The sequence below is a fragment of the Anopheles arabiensis genome, chromosome 2, assembly GCF_016920715.1.
Source record: "Anopheles arabiensis isolate DONGOLA chromosome 2, AaraD3, whole genome shotgun sequence".
Taxonomy (NCBI): Eukaryota; Metazoa; Arthropoda; class Insecta; order Diptera; family Culicidae; genus Anopheles; species Anopheles arabiensis.
The window spans coordinates 44,379,691-44,393,935 of NC_053517.1; the positions used below are offsets into that span (position 1 = coordinate 44,379,691).

Here is a 14,245-nt window from a genome sequence, read left to right on the forward strand (position 1 = left end):
TTGGTTGCTTTGTCGATAAATTATCCTCGTATGCGCGAGGAAAATTTAATTAAAAAAATGATTGTCATACAACGAGCGAAACGACTTCTATTCATAATTCATGATACACGAAACTCCATTTTCAATTTCACCTCGCAAAACGCTTCCAACCAGTGCGGACTTTGTTTTAATGTTTGTTTTTAAACGTGCTAAGGTTCTATTTAACATTAATATTTACAATGAACAACGCAGAACTTTAATGTCAATCACAGCATCATTGTTTCCAATACAAAGTTCGCAAACAAACTTAGGATATGGCTGCGTTTACCTGCACTAATGCCATTTAGTACAGGCAAACGCAACAAACTGAACAATAACGTTGACGAAGACGGACACCCTGAAATTAAAGCGCTAATTCGCTGGTGCAGATGAAACGAAGGATAATTCTTTGTTTGAATGCGGTTTGTGGTCCTGAAAAGGACCGATTTAAGAGAGGTTCATGAAAAGAAGCCAATCATTTCAGTGGCTTACTTCGAGCTGGTGTACTTTGTGACAGCCTTCGTTCCTTCGGAGACGGCGTGCTTGGCAAGCTCACCAGGCAGCAGCAGACGAACAGCGGTTTGGATTTCGCGGGACGTGATCGTCGAACGCTTGTTGTAGTGCGCCAAGCGGGATGCCTCAGCAGCAATGCGTTCGAAGATATCGTTGACGAAACTGTTCATGATGCTCATGGCCTTCGAAGAGATGCCAGTATCCGGGTGGACTTGCTTCAACACTTTGTAGATGTAAATAGCGTAGCTTTCCTTGCGGGTCTTGCGCTTCTTTTTCTTGTCGGACTTGGAAATATTTTTCTGGGCCTTGCCAGACTTCTTCGCAGCTTTTCCACTGGTTTTGGGTGCCATTTCGACGGAAAAATTCACTCAACACTGGGACACGATGTGTATGATTCAACGGGTGATTGCGTTCTTTTTTTTTTTTTTTTTTTTTTACTTATTTTTATAGAGACTTTGAGGTCTAGCTCATTCGCCTCTTTTGGTGGATTATATATCATCCAGTAACATGGTCTCTTTTAGATAATTTATTACTTTCATTTCTGTTTTTGTATCGTTCTGTAAGACCTGTTCGATGTGTTTTGATAAATTGAGTTTGGCTCTTGTATTATCGTACTCTGGGCATTCAATCAGTAAGTGTTTAACTGTGGTGTCTGCGGCGCAATACGGGCAGATTGGAGGGCTTTCGTTATTTAAGATATGGCGATGCGTGAGACGTGTGTGACCAATTCTCAATCTGGTTAAAATTCTTTGATGACTTCTGGAAGGGTGGTCAGTCCATGGATCTATTGCTGTTTTTATGTACTTTAGGTGTTTGTCGTTGGATTGTACCCATTCTGTTGTCCAATGTATTTTGATCTGATTGTGGAGCCAACGACAGAAGTCGGCTCTGGACAATTTGTTGTTTTGAGTTGCAGGTAATAGTCGGGCTTCGTTGGCCAGTCTATCGGCATGGTCATTTCCAGGGATCCCTTTGTGGCTGGGGATCCAGCAGAAGCTGATGTGTCTGATGTTAGAAAGTTGCTCTATTTGTTGAATGTATGGGTTTTTGAAGTTGCCATGTTCTATAGCTTTTAATACGGATGCGCTGTCTGTGAAGATAACACATTCTGTGTTTGGAGGTGCTATTTCTTCTGCTGCTTTAATGATTGCTATTGCTTCCGCTGAGAAAATGGTGGTGTGACAAGGCAATCTTAGTTTTAGGCATCTATTTTGAGTGTAAACTGCACAACCGGCGTTAGGTGATAAAACGGATCCATCAGTGTAGATTTGATAATGGTTTTTGTATTTGTCGGCTATTTCGATAAAATGCTGCAGTATAACCGAATTATTGTTGTTGTTCTTGCTAATGTGTTGCATCGACCAGTCTACCTTGATGGTGGGATTGTACCACGGTTTTAGCTTATTTTTGTTGATGGTGAGTATTTGTGGAAATTCCAGGCCTATGGTGAGTTTCATGTTGTATTTTGCTCGTCGAATAAAAGAGTTGGCTTTGATTCTTCCTTCTACTAATCTGCTTGCCATGTTGGATATTTTCTGTGTTATCAGATACTTCAGTGGAAGAACGCCGCATTCAACTAGTGCTGCTTCGGTTGGACTGGTTTTGAAGCAACCCGATATGTGCTTGACGGCCCGGTGGTATAGTGGAGCGAACTGTTGGATAAGATCTGTGGAACCTAGTGAGGAAATCTCCGCCCCGTACAGCAGCCGCGGCAAGAACCAGCCCTTTAGGACTGCCAACAGCGCTGGGCGAGGGGTGTTATTCTGTGCCAACGTACGGATTATATTTAAACGAGGTATGGTGCGTCTTTTAATTTCCCTGCAGTGGGGCCCGAAGGTAAGTTTTTTGTCGAAGATAATGCCCAGTATGGAGGCTTGTTTGACTTCCTGTATTTTTTGATCTTGTATTTTGATTTTAGGACGGTTGCGGACACGTGTGACTCCGCTTGGTATATGTAAAATTTTACTTTTTGAAGCCGCTATAGAATTGCCGGTCCAGTTGGTCCACTGGAAAACCTTGTTGACAGCATGCTGTAGCTTGAGTCGTGCGGTCTTGGCGTAGTGGTGTGTGGAAACTAGTATTATGTCGTCGGCGTAAAGGAAAATGTGTACGTTTGTGGGGAGGGATAGTAATAGGGATTCGATGCTTATAAGGAAGAGGGTGGGAGACAAAGAAGACCCTTGCGGAACTCCGTTCTCTAGAGGGAAAGGGCGGGAAGTGTACGAGCCTAGCAGGATTTTAAATGTCCGATCGGTTAGGAATTGTTTCAGAAATGCCGTTAAGCGGCCACCTATGCCCCATTTTGCCAATTGATCTAATATGTAATATCGCCAGGTGCGGTCAAAGGCCTTTGACAGGTCAATGATTGCGCAGATAATGTGTTTTCCTTTGTTCCTTGCTGTAGAGAAACACTGCTCTAATGCCGCAAGGTATGTTTCCATACTCTTGCCGGGTCGAAAAGCGTGTTGGTGTTTGTTGAGGAGTTTACGGTCTTCGAGCTTCGTAATGAGTCTCCGGTTGACCATTTTCTCCATCACCTTGCAGGTGCAAGGGAGTAGAGAGATAGGCCGGTAGCTATTGGCACTATTGCTGGGTTGATTAGGTTTGGGGATAGGCACTATCAGACTATTTTTCCATTCTGATGGGATGTTTCCGGTGGTCCAGATATTGTTGTAAATAGCGAGCAAACGGTAATGAGCAATGAGAGGTAGATTTTTGAGCAAAGGGTAGCCGATATTGTCGGCACCGGCAGAGTTTCCCTGGCAGCTGTTAAGTGCCCAGTGGAGCTCTCTTATGGAAAACAGTTGATTGTACGATTTGTGGTTTGTGTCAGGAAAAGAGATCGGAAGGTTGGACTCGGTATTTATTTTGTGAGCTATGAAACTGGTAGAGTAGTTTTTGGTGGCTGAGGAGTTGTAGAAGTGATTGCCGAGTGTTTGGGCAATTTCGGGTGTGGATGTAATTGGTTTGTTGTTTTCGATCAAAGTGAAGGTAGAGGATGGTTTTTTCCCAGACATGTAATTTATCTGTCCCCAGACCTGTTTGAGTGTACTGGATGTCTTGATACTGTGCGCCAAGCTAGTCCAACCGGAGGCCTTAGCCTCCTGGATGGCTCGCTTAGCTTTGGAGTTGGCTATGCGATATAGGCTGGCTAGATGAGGTGTGATGGGGTTGTTGGGAATACGAGTGCTTCGCCGCAGTTTGCGAAGGGCGGATCTGCGTTCTTTGATGGCTAATTGAACGTCCTTGTTCCACCAGGGTACGGATTTGCCGGATTTAAAACCTTTTGTTATAGGAATACTGAGTTTGGCTGCTTTTAAGATTAGGTTGTGGAGCTCGTCTATTGTCATGTCGTTGTTGGCCGAGATGTGTGAGTCTATTGTTTGCTGGTATAGCGACCAATTGGCCTGTTCATATTTCCAACGAGGTCGGGATGTTGGCCTAGCGTCTATTTGGCTGTGTTGAATAAAAATCGGAAAATGGTCACTGCCGTGAAGGTCGGGGGCTATGGACAGTTTGAATTGAGAGCAAATATCGTTCGATACTGCACAGTGGTCTAGAGTGGATTCCTTTCCATCAGCGGGAGAAATGCGAGTGGGTTGCTGATTTTGAAGCACATACATGCTGTTAAGCTCAAAGTAAGCGTACAGCAGTTTACCGCGTGGAGTACACTTATCGTTGCCCCACGCTGTGTGGGAGCAGTTTAAATCGCCAATTATTATCTTAGGGTGGTCGGTTTGCATGGCTACACTATTGAGGTCGTTTGTTAGGTAGAGAAATGATGAATGGGGAATGTAGCTATTGATGATGGTCACTGTGCAGGGATATTTTATTTTCACGGCTATTACTGGGAGTGGTGAATTGATGGGGACGAATTCGTGGTCGATTGTTTTTAAAACGCCTATTGCTAAGTTGTGGTAAATATTGTTGAAATTTTTAAAATACCATTGGTATTGCGCGAAGGAAGTGTTAAAAGCAGGTGGAATAAACATTGTTTCTTGGAGTGTGATTATATATGGTTGGTGTTTAGTTACTAAAGTTTGTAATTCGTCAATGTTTGAATTAAGGCTTCTGATGTTCCAGTTGAGGATAAGTGGAGAGATGTTAGCAGTAGAGTTGTTTGTGTTGTGGAATTTTAATTATTCAAATAAATAGTGCCAAGTATCGAGAGCAGAAGTCTAATTCGAAGCGTTAGGTCAGTGTCTAAAGCCTAGTTTTCGCTTTTGGGATCTGCGTTTTCCCCTTTTGTGCGATTTTGTTTTCGATGGTGTACTGTTGTTGCCGTGAGGAATTTTCTCTTCGCTTGTTGTGTCGACGGTGCTGTAGGATGAGGATGAGGGGGAGGCTTTTCGTTTCGGTCCGATCGAGGTAGAAGTCTTCGAGTCCTTTTGCGTAGCTGTGTTTGCGTCCGTGTTCGTGTTGTTGTTCGCGTTAGTGTTGTTTGAGTCGATGTTCTGTTCCCCGTTAGTGTCCATGTTTGGGCTCGAGTTCGCGTCAGCGTTGCTGTCGCTGTTCGAGTCCGTGTGGTTCGAGTCGGCGTTTTCGGTGTGCTTGTTCTTGCGTCGGGATTGGAGCTGGCTTTTCAAGAAGTCACGTTCCTCAATCACTTGCTGGAACTTTGCGAGAATCGAATTTAATTTCGAGTTAATGTGTGCATTCATAGCCGTTAACTGTTCTATTTTGGCGTCGCGTTCGGCCAGTGCCGTGTCGATTTGTTGTTGTTGCAGTGGTTGTGGTTGTGGTTGTGGTGGTTGTTGTTGTTGCAGTGGTTGTGGTTGTGGTTGTGGTTGTGGTTGTTGTTGCTGTGCATTAGCCAGTCGCTTTTGGACGGCGGACTCTTGTACCTGACTGTATATTTTGCGCGCTTCTGGGTAGCTGATACAGTTATCCACCTTGATGCGGATAATGTTCTGTTCGGCCAGATAGACCGGGCAGGAGCGGTTCAGGGTAGCGTGATCTCCTTTGCAGTTTTTGCATCGGGGTGGGTTATTGCAAGATCCGTGTTCCGGCATTGAGCAGTTCGGGCAGGCTGGAGCAGAATTGCACCGAGCCGTGGTGTGTCCCACAATCAAGCATTTAAAGCATATCATGGGCCGGGGGTAGTAGGGACGCGTGCGCACCGAGATGCAGCCAACGCGCACCTCCTCCGGAACCGTGACCGAGTCGACACGTAGTAGGTAGGCGTTGGTCGGTTTCACCGCACCGTCCACCTTGCGCATGAACCGCTTCACCTCCACGATTTTAGTTCCCTCGATTTGGGCCAGAATCTCTTCGTCCGTTAGTCCGTCCAGACACGGAGTGACCATCACACACTGTACGGTATTGCGAGCTCGGTCAGAGGTGATTTCCACCGGGGTACCATCGATCAGTTTCTTGATCGCAAGCAGTTTGTCGAACTGCTCACGACTGCGTGTTTTCATTAGATATCGCGCGCCCTGGTCCATCGGCACGCAAGGCTCGATGGGACCGACGAACGGCGAGAGGCTTTTCTCGATCAAAAACGCGTTCTTCGGAATGGCAAAACCCTTCTGGGGCGCCAAAATCAGATAGCGCAGTTCGCCGTGTACGTTCGCTGGATCGAGCCATTCGGGGGCCTGACGACCCCTTTTATTCACTGGGGGGGGACCGTGTCCCCACCCGCCTCCACTCGGGCCCGCCATCTTGCGGGCCTCACTGCACCAAGTCGCACCAAGACGCAAGTTTGCTGTTGTCCGTTGGCACAAAATAATCCCCCCACACAAGCACTAGTCTAACAGTCACCAAAAATAACCGGTACTCACCGCTGGCAAACGGTCACGAGGCAGAAAATCCACACTCCCTAGGCTCCCAAGCTCCCCGGGTGATGGCGTCGGTTTGTGGCGTCGGTTGAGCAATGGCGTCGCAGAATACTGGGCACGGGAAATCGCAGCGTGTTCACTCTCCGAATGCTAGAACACTAATGCCATTTAGTACAGGCAAACGCAACAAACTGAACAATAACGTTGACGAAGACGGACACCCTGAAATTAAAGCGCTAATTCGCTGGTGCAGATGAAACGAAGGATAATTCTTTGTTTGAATGCGGTTTGTGGTCCTGAAAAGGACCGATTTAAGAGAGGTTCATGAAAAGAAGCCAATCATTTCAGTGGCTTACTTCGAGCTGGTGTACTTTGTGACAGCCTTCGTTCCTTCGGAGACGGCGTGCTTGGCAAGCTCACCAGGCAGCAGCAGACGAACAGCGGTTTGGATTTCGCGGGACGTGATCGTCGAACGCTTGTTGTAGTGCGCCAAGCGGGATGCCTCAGCAGCAATGCGTTCGAAGATATCGTTGACGAAACTGTTCATGATGCTCATGGCCTTCGAAGAGATGCCAGTATCCGGGTGGACTTGCTTCAACACTTTGTAGATGTAAATAGCGTAGCTTTCCTTGCGGGTCTTGCGCTTCTTTTTCTTGTCGGACTTGGAAATATTTTTCTGGGCCTTGCCAGACTTCTTCGCAGCTTTTCCACTGGTTTTGGGTGCCATTTCGACGGAAAAATTCACTCAACACTGGGACACGATGTGTATGATTCAACGGGTGATTGCGTTCTAGAAAAATTCCGAGCTCTCCGATCGCTTATAACGGGCTGTGAGAGAGAATACGTATCGTGCAGCTCGAAAAATTCCAAACGAGTATCGGGCAGCACGAATAAGCTGCTATATAAGCATCGGTCGGGTCAAAATTGTTCTATTATAAAAAGACCCTTCTCAAGGAGAACATCGTGTTGTTCGTGATCCCTTACAAACGTACCCCAATCAAATCTAACCATGTCTGGCCGTGGAAAGGGAGGAAAGGTAAAGGGAAAGGCAAAGTCCCGTTCCAACCGTGCCGGTCTTCAGTTCCCCGTTGGCCGTATTCATCGTCTCCTGCGCAAGGGTAACTATGCCGAGCGCGTCGGTGCCGGAGCACCCGTGTATCTGGCAGCCGTCATGGAATACTTGGCCGCTGAAGTGCTTGAGTTGGCCGGAAACGCTGCTCGTGACAACAAGAAGACGCGCATCATCCCGCGTCATCTGCAGCTGGCCATCCGCAACGACGAGGAGTTGAACAAGCTGCTGTCCGGAGTAACCATCGCTCAGGGTGGTGTGCTGCCCAACATTCAGGCCGTGCTGCTGCCCAAGAAGACCGAAAAGAAGGCTTAAACGGTGTGACAAAGCTTCCTTCATCTCAAACCCAAAACCGTCCTTTTCAGGGCGACAAATTACTTTGCCAAAGACATTTTATTCGATTTATGCTGTTATGGGAGAACCAGAAGGAAAAAAAAATCCAGATATATCAAGAACCGTGCTTGAAACTGTGTACAAAATGTAAATGAAAAAATGTGCCGTCCTTTGGCACAAAAAAGCATCCCTTAATATTTTCAATTCTGTAACCTCTCACTACGAATTCTACAAAATGCAGCATATCATAAGCGATGCATAAGATTTTCCAGGTAGCTTGTTCAAGAGGGTTGGTTTTACCATATAAATACAACCAGTGATACCTGCGTGTTGACTTTTTTCTGAAAACAGTAAAGGACACTTTTACCTGAATTATCGTTAACCACGGGAAAATGTTGAAAGGGTCGATTGTCGAAAAATGTTGTGCGTTTAGGTAGCCTTAAGTTCTTTGGCTTTCAATATATCGGGAAACGTTGACAATGGCTTTAAAAAAGTTGGACCAAAAATTAGGAAGGTTCAAATAAACAACCATACTTATTAATGTTTCCCTTCACCCTTCATCTTAATCACCAGTTACCCAAATTTGTGAAGCATTTTAAAGTGTTTCGTTGTTTGAAACAATAAAATGATTTGCAATGTAGGAATGCCTATAAAATACAAAGTATTGAAATGCCCTAACGCATATGCAACTCCACATTCAATAACGCCATCTAGTGGTGATCAAAGTCCCTGCAACCAGTAGCAACGCCATCTAAATAATTGGTAAAAGTAAGGCTCAGTGATCTACGTTACATATGAGAAGCGTTACATGCCTTTTAAAATTCCCAAGCAGTATTTTTGAAAATTTCATAAACACCCCAAAAGCTTTCAATTTTAGTAACATTTCCTATGATTAGAAAGTATAAAATATTAAAAATATTAATAAATTAAAAATGTATATGACATATAATTATTACCTATTCAATCTATGTTTCCGCCTATTGTGAATAAACTTTACTTTAGGTGCGAGGGCTCTTTTTTAAATTGAGGTTAATGAAGGTAGTAAATATTTGTATGTATTTCATTATCCTGCTTTATCAATAGTTGGGAAAATAAATAAATAATCATTTTTAAAAGTAACATTTTTTTATGTGTAAGATTGTTATTATTATAATACGTGAAGTTGTTACAACTCTGATTGCTGTTAAAAATGATAGCCTAATAGTAATAATATTATTTATTTATACTCATGAATTATCAATGAGTGTTATCTTTGCAATTGCTGTTCTTTTTATGTTTGTTCAAAAATTGTTGCTTTTCTAATTATCATGTAAAACAACGATGATAATCTATTAATTTGCTCATCCACGGCGGTTAAAACAGGCGTTCAAAAATGCTGCTTGGGTTTGTGGTAAACAGGCGTTACGCGTATCGCTAGCGTAACGTAGAGGGCTGAGCCTTATTTTTACCTCAATTTGCTTATCCACGACGATTAAACCAGGCGTTCAAAAATGCTGCTTGGGTTTGCGCTAGACAGACGTTACTTGAAACGCTAGCGTAACGTAGAGGGCTGAGCGTTACTTTTCCTAAATAATTCATTATGCGATCTATGAGGTCCCAGGGTGTTTGTCCTGGATAATAACTGGGAAACATTTTATCATTATCATTAACGGAAGCTGGGGAACAATTACCAAATGTACAAACCAAAATGTAAGCATCGCTAGCGGAGCATCGCTAAGTCAGTATACCAAATGAAGTCAGTATCCCAAGAAAATATATAGCATTCAGTTAACAGCATAGATTTTGGAGGTGGAGTTAATTTCTTCATGTTCATAGCACCCTGATAGCAAATCTTGCAGAAAGTATTTGGTGGGTATGAGTTAAATCGAATTAAACAGTTTTGAAGAGTTACACAATCGGTTTGATCTGATACCGGTAGGAACATTTTCATATCATTTGCATAAAACAATTTTTCGCAATCTTGTATAACGTAAATAACATCATTTATGAAAATGATAAAAAGAATAGGGCCTAGAATACTGGCTTGTGGAACCCCGGATGAAATATTCACTGTAATTTGTCTTACACTTAAATTACAGGAGAGCCAATGAACAAGCGTTCTATTTATTCCGTAGCTTAATAGTTTTGAAATTAGCGTTGAGTGATTTACGGAGTCAAAGGCAGCATTTTATACATAGCTATTATAATAAACTCACAAACCTCATGAAAACGGTGTAGCTTTTTTTCGCCCAATTCTTCTTTTGAATAATTATCACAAGTGTCAATAAACGAAGCGCATGTGTAGCGGCGATTATTGCTTCAAGAGGATGAGAGGTTTGCTCTAAAAAAAATATGTTTATCAGAAAATTTAGATAAAAAAACGCAAGAGAGAAAAATGATTCATTTTAACAAACGCTTCAATCGTTGCTTTTGCGAACGCTTCAAACGGATACGTATAAGTTAAAAAATCACATTCACAAAACGCCATCTCATGTAAATGCACTGAATATACAGCAGTGTGAGTGCTTGTTATGCAAGTAAAATGTTACGCACACCATTCGAAGCCATCATAGACATTTTTTCTCTCAAATAAAACATTTTAATGTTGCGAAAGACACAGCTCTTGAGTAATGTATTGTGGTCCTGAAAAGGACCGTTTTGAGACTCCATTTGGAGGTTTGTTAGAGCACGTTGAATTTAACCTCCAAAACCGTACAGAGTGCGGCCCTGACGCTTCAGAGCATACACCACATCCATAGCGGTGACGGTCTTACGCTTGGCGTGTTCAGTGTAAGTGACCGCATCACGAATCACATTCTCCAGAAATACTTTCAGGACGCCACGGGTTTCCTCGTAGATGAGGCCGGAGATACGTTTCACTCCTCCGCGCCGAGCCAAACGGCGGATGGCGGGCTTGGTAATGCCCTGGATGTTATCCCGCAGCACTTTTCGGTGACGCTTGGCTCCTCCTTTACCCAGACCTTTTCCTCCCTTTCCTCTTCCAGTCATGATGAGCACAGGATTGTACGTTCACGATGTTCACACTTCAAATTGACGATCACGAATGAGCGTTTTCGAGCTCAACGTCCCTATTTCTACTTTTTCATCCACGCATTCCCTCTTGCTCTTAAGATGAGAGAAAACAAGGGTTGGCAAGCGCATAAAAGAGCTCTTGTTCGAGCAGTTTCCTCATTTAACGTTCAACTTTTGTCAAATAAACAAGTTCGCTCTGTGCTCAACGAAACCTACGCTCCCGAAGTGAAATGGCTCGTACCAAGCAAACCGCTCGTAAATCGACTGGAGGTAAGGCTCCTCGCAAGCAGCTGGCCACCAAGGCTGCTCGTAAAAGTGCCCCGGCCACCGGAGGAGTGAAGAAGCCGCATCGTTACCGTCCGGGAACGGTGGCCCTCCGAGAAATCCGTCGCTACCAGAAGTCGACCGAGCTGCTCATCCGCAAGCTGCCCTTCCAGCGCTTGGTGCGTGAGATCGCCCAGGACTTCAAGACTGATCTCCGCTTCCAGAGCTCAGCCGTCATGGCGCTGCAGGAAGCCAGCGAGGCGTATCTGGTTGGTCTGTTCGAAGACACGAATCTGTGCGCCATCCACGCCAAGCGCGTCACCATCATGCCCAAGGACATCCAGCTGGCCCGTCGCATCCGCGGAGAGCGTGCCTAAATCGTCCATGCATCCGGAAGCGGTCCCTGTCTAAACGGGGCATTTCCTTCTCAAAACGGTCCTTTTCAGGACCACCAATACTGTTGAACATTCCAAGAATTTTCTTTCGATTGCTATTATGAAATTGTACATACGAATGCAAGCCTTCACGTATGTCGTTTTGTTATAACGAGGAAAGTGTGAAAAGGGGGAAAATTTGTTTTAAATAATCAATGTTATGGGAGGTATTTTAACTTTTTCTTGTCAAAGTTTCGCTTTTTAATAGGGCATCTGAGGATTTTGACTATATTGATCAATACTTTATCACCATCTAGGGATCCGTTGTTATTAATGTCCAAGAATTTTAATTTATTTTCAAATTTTGTAGACCTGTCCTTCAGTGTACCGAAATGTACTAGCGTCATTCGAGATTGCATTACGTCTAATTTTAGGAACACATAGTTTATAAGACATTAGTTTTAATTGTGTATGAAGGCCATGGAGGCTCGATACTCTATAATAAATAAATAAATAAATAAATAAATCTATATAACCTATGACTATTATACCAACATCGCTGCTTACAACAAACTACGAACGAATAGTATGACTATATATTTTACAACAAATGTTCAACTCAAACAGCTTAACTGATGCTTATACAAACGTAAATTATAATGCTCAAGAAGACGACCCTTCAATACTTATTAGCAAGTTTAAAATCGAACAAATCTATTACAACATTCGACTCACGACACATAAGCTGCTATTGGTTGCTTTGTCGATAAATTATCCTCGTATGCGCGAGGAAAATTTAATTAAAAAATGATTGTCATACAACGAGCGAAACGACTTCTATTCATAATTCATGATACACGAAACTCCATTTTCAATTTCACCTCGCAAAACGCTTCCAACCAGTGCGGACTTTGTTTTAATGTTTGTTTTTAAACGTGCTAAGGTTCTATTTAACATTAATATTTACAATGAACAACGCAGAACTTTAATGTCAATCACAGCATCATTGTTTCCAATACAAAGTTCGCAAACAAACTTAGGATATGGCTGCGTTTACCTGCACTAATGCCATTTAGTACAGGCAAACGCAACAAACTGAACAATAACGTTGACGAAGACGGACACCCTGAAATTAAAGCGCTAATTCGCTGGTGCAGATGAAACGAAGGATAATTCTTTGTTTGAATGCGGTTTGTGGTCCTGAAAAGGACCGATTTAAGAGAGGTTCATGAAAAGAAGCCAATCATTTCAGTGGCTTACTTCGAGCTGGTGTACTTTGTGACAGCCTTCGTTCCTTCGGAGACGGCGTGCTTGGCAAGCTCACCAGGCAGCAGCAGACGAACAGCGGTTTGGATTTCGCGGGACGTGATCGTCGAACGCTTGTTGTAGTGCGCCAAGCGGGATGCCTCAGCAGCAATGCGTTCGAAGATATCGTTGACGAAACTGTTCATGATGCTCATGGCCTTCGAAGAGATGCCAGTATCCGGGTGGACTTGCTTCAACACTTTGTAGATGTAAATAGCGTAGCTTTCCTTGCGGGTCTTGCGCTTCTTTTTCTTGTCGGACTTGGAAATATTTTTCTGGGCCTTGCCAGACTTCTTCGCAGCTTTTCCACTGGTTTTGGGTGCCATTTCGACGGAAAAATTCACTCAACACTGGGACACGATGTGTATGATTCAACGGGTGATTGCGTTCTAGAAAAATTCCGAGCTCTCCGATCGCTTATAACGGGCTGTGAGAGAGAATACGTATCGTGCAGCTCGAAAAATTCAAACGAGTATCGGGCAGCACGAATAAGCTGCTATATAAGCATCGGTCGGGTCAAAATTGTTCTATTATAAAAAGACCCTTCTCAAGGAGAACATCGTGTTGTTCGTGATCCCTTACAAACGTACCCCAATCAAATCTAACCATGTCTGGCCGTGGAAAGGGAGGAAAGGTAAAGGGAAAGGCAAAGTCCCGTTCCAACCGTGCCGGTCTTCAGTTCCCCGTTGGCCGTATTCATCGTCTCCTGCGCAAGGGTAACTATGCCGAGCGCGTCGGTGCCGGAGCACCCGTGTATCTGGCAGCCGTCATGGAATACTTGGCCGCTGAAGTGCTTGAGTTGGCCGGAAACGCTGCTCGTGACAACAAGAAGACGCGCATCATCCCGCGTCATCTGCAGCTGGCCATCCGCAACGACGAGGAGTTGAACAAGCTGCTGTCCGGAGTAACCATCGCTCAGGGTGGTGTGCTGCCCAACATTCAGGCCGTGCTGCTGCCCAAGAAGACCGAAAAGAAGGCTTAAACGGTGTGACAAAGCTTCCTTCATCTCAAACCCAAAACCGTCCTTTTCAGGGCGACAAATTACTTTGCCAAAGACATTTTATTCGATTTATGCTGTTATGGGAGAACCAGAAGGAAAAAAAATCCAGATATATCAAGAACCGTGCTTGAAACTGTGTACAAAATGTAAATGAAAAAATGTGCCGTCCTTTGGCACAAAAAGCATCCCTTAATATTTTCAATTCTGTAACCTCTCACTACGAATTCTACAAAATGCAGCATATCATAAGCGATGCATAAGATTTTCCAGGTAGCTTGTTCAAGAGGGTTGGTTTTACCATATAAATACAACCAGTGATACCTGCGTGTTGACTTTTTTCTGAAAACAGTAAAGGACACTTTTACCTGAATTATCGTTAACCACGGGAAAATGTTGAAAGGGTCGATTGTCGAAAAATGTTGTGCGTTTAGGTAGCCTTAAGTTCTTTGGCTTTAAATATATCGGGAAACGTTGACAATGGCTTTAAAAAGTTGGACCAAAAATTAGGAAGGTTCAAATAAACAACCATACTTATTAATGTTTCCCTTCACCCTTCATCTTAATCACCAGTTACCCAAAT

At 43.8% G+C, this 14,245-nt stretch overlaps 8 protein-coding genes across 8 annotated transcripts; 3 read left to right on the forward strand and 5 right to left on the reverse strand.

The window, feature by feature from the left end:
- Window positions 1–402: 402 nt before the first annotated feature.
- On the reverse strand, window positions 403–935 carry LOC120893297 (histone H2B). Its single transcript, XM_040295102.1, has one exon. The coding sequence runs from the start codon at window positions 879–881 to the stop codon at window positions 507–509; it is 375 nt and encodes a 124-aa protein (XP_040151036.1). The 5' UTR covers window positions 882–935; the 3' UTR covers window positions 403–506.
- Window positions 936–4,727: 3,792 nt separating this feature from the next.
- Window positions 4,728–6,191, reverse strand: LOC120898342. Its single transcript, XM_040304068.1, has 2 exons — window positions 5,376–6,191; window positions 4,728–5,147 (listed from the first exon to the last, which is right to left on the reverse strand). The coding sequence occupies exons 1-2, from the start codon at window positions 6,189–6,191 to the stop codon at window positions 4,728–4,730; spliced, it is 1,236 nt and encodes a 411-aa protein (XP_040160002.1).
- A 414-nt stretch (window positions 6,192–6,605) lies between these two features.
- On the reverse strand, window positions 6,606–7,112 carry LOC120893295 (histone H2B). The gene has a single exon (XM_040295100.1). It carries the CDS (start codon window positions 7,033–7,035, stop codon window positions 6,661–6,663), a length of 375 nt encoding a protein of 124 aa, XP_040151034.1. The 5' UTR covers window positions 7,036–7,112; the 3' UTR covers window positions 6,606–6,660.
- Window positions 7,113–7,228: 116 nt separating this feature from the next.
- LOC120893309 (histone H2A) lies at window positions 7,229–7,739 on the forward strand. Its single transcript, XM_040295114.1, has one exon. The coding sequence runs from the start codon at window positions 7,318–7,320 to the stop codon at window positions 7,690–7,692; it is 375 nt and encodes a 124-aa protein (XP_040151048.1). The 5' UTR covers window positions 7,229–7,317; the 3' UTR covers window positions 7,693–7,739.
- A 2,592-nt stretch (window positions 7,740–10,331) lies between these two features.
- On the reverse strand, window positions 10,332–10,742 carry LOC120893327 (histone H4). The gene has a single exon (XM_040295131.1). It carries the CDS (start codon window positions 10,696–10,698, stop codon window positions 10,387–10,389), a length of 312 nt encoding a protein of 103 aa, XP_040151065.1. The 5' UTR covers window positions 10,699–10,742; the 3' UTR covers window positions 10,332–10,386.
- A 175-nt stretch (window positions 10,743–10,917) lies between these two features.
- Window positions 10,918–11,672, forward strand: LOC120893293 (histone H3). Its single transcript, XM_040295097.1, has one exon. It carries the CDS (start codon window positions 10,953–10,955, stop codon window positions 11,361–11,363), a length of 411 nt encoding a protein of 136 aa, XP_040151031.1. The 5' UTR covers window positions 10,918–10,952; the 3' UTR covers window positions 11,364–11,672.
- Window positions 11,673–12,512: 840 nt separating this feature from the next.
- LOC120893301 (histone H2B) lies at window positions 12,513–13,046 on the reverse strand. Its single transcript, XM_040295106.1, has one exon. The coding sequence runs from the start codon at window positions 12,989–12,991 to the stop codon at window positions 12,617–12,619; it is 375 nt and encodes a 124-aa protein (XP_040151040.1). The 5' UTR covers window positions 12,992–13,046; the 3' UTR covers window positions 12,513–12,616.
- A 154-nt stretch (window positions 13,047–13,200) lies between these two features.
- Window positions 13,201–13,989, forward strand: LOC120893306 (histone H2A). The gene has a single exon (XM_040295111.1). The coding sequence runs from the start codon at window positions 13,273–13,275 to the stop codon at window positions 13,645–13,647; it is 375 nt and encodes a 124-aa protein (XP_040151045.1). The 5' UTR covers window positions 13,201–13,272; the 3' UTR covers window positions 13,648–13,989.
- The last annotated feature ends 256 nt before the right edge of the window (window positions 13,990–14,245 follow it).

Coding starts and splice junctions, on each gene's coding strand:
- LOC120893297 (XM_040295102.1), bottom strand. CDS start 881: ATGGCACCCAAAACCAGTGGAAAAGCTGCGAAGAAGTCTGGCAAGGCC.
- LOC120893327 (XM_040295131.1), bottom strand. CDS start 10,698: ATGACTGGAAGAGGAAAGGGAGGAAAAGGTCTGGGTAAAGGAGGAGCC.
- LOC120893309 (XM_040295114.1), top strand. CDS start 7,318: ATGTCTGGCCGTGGAAAGGGAGGAAAGGTAAAGGGAAAGGCAAAGTCC.
- LOC120893306 (XM_040295111.1), top strand. CDS start 13,273: ATGTCTGGCCGTGGAAAGGGAGGAAAGGTAAAGGGAAAGGCAAAGTCC.
- LOC120898342 (XM_040304068.1), bottom strand. CDS start 6,191: ATGGCGGGCCCGAGTGGAGGCGGGTGGGGACACGGTCCCCCCCCAGTG. Junction 5,148..5,375: donor CGCGCAAAATATACAGTCAG/GTACAAGAGTCC, acceptor ATTCTCGCAAAG/TTCCAGCAAGTGATTGAGGA.
- LOC120893301 (XM_040295106.1), bottom strand. CDS start 12,991: ATGGCACCCAAAACCAGTGGAAAAGCTGCGAAGAAGTCTGGCAAGGCC.
- LOC120893295 (XM_040295100.1), bottom strand. CDS start 7,035: ATGGCACCCAAAACCAGTGGAAAAGCTGCGAAGAAGTCTGGCAAGGCC.
- LOC120893293 (XM_040295097.1), top strand. CDS start 10,953: ATGGCTCGTACCAAGCAAACCGCTCGTAAATCGACTGGAGGTAAGGCT.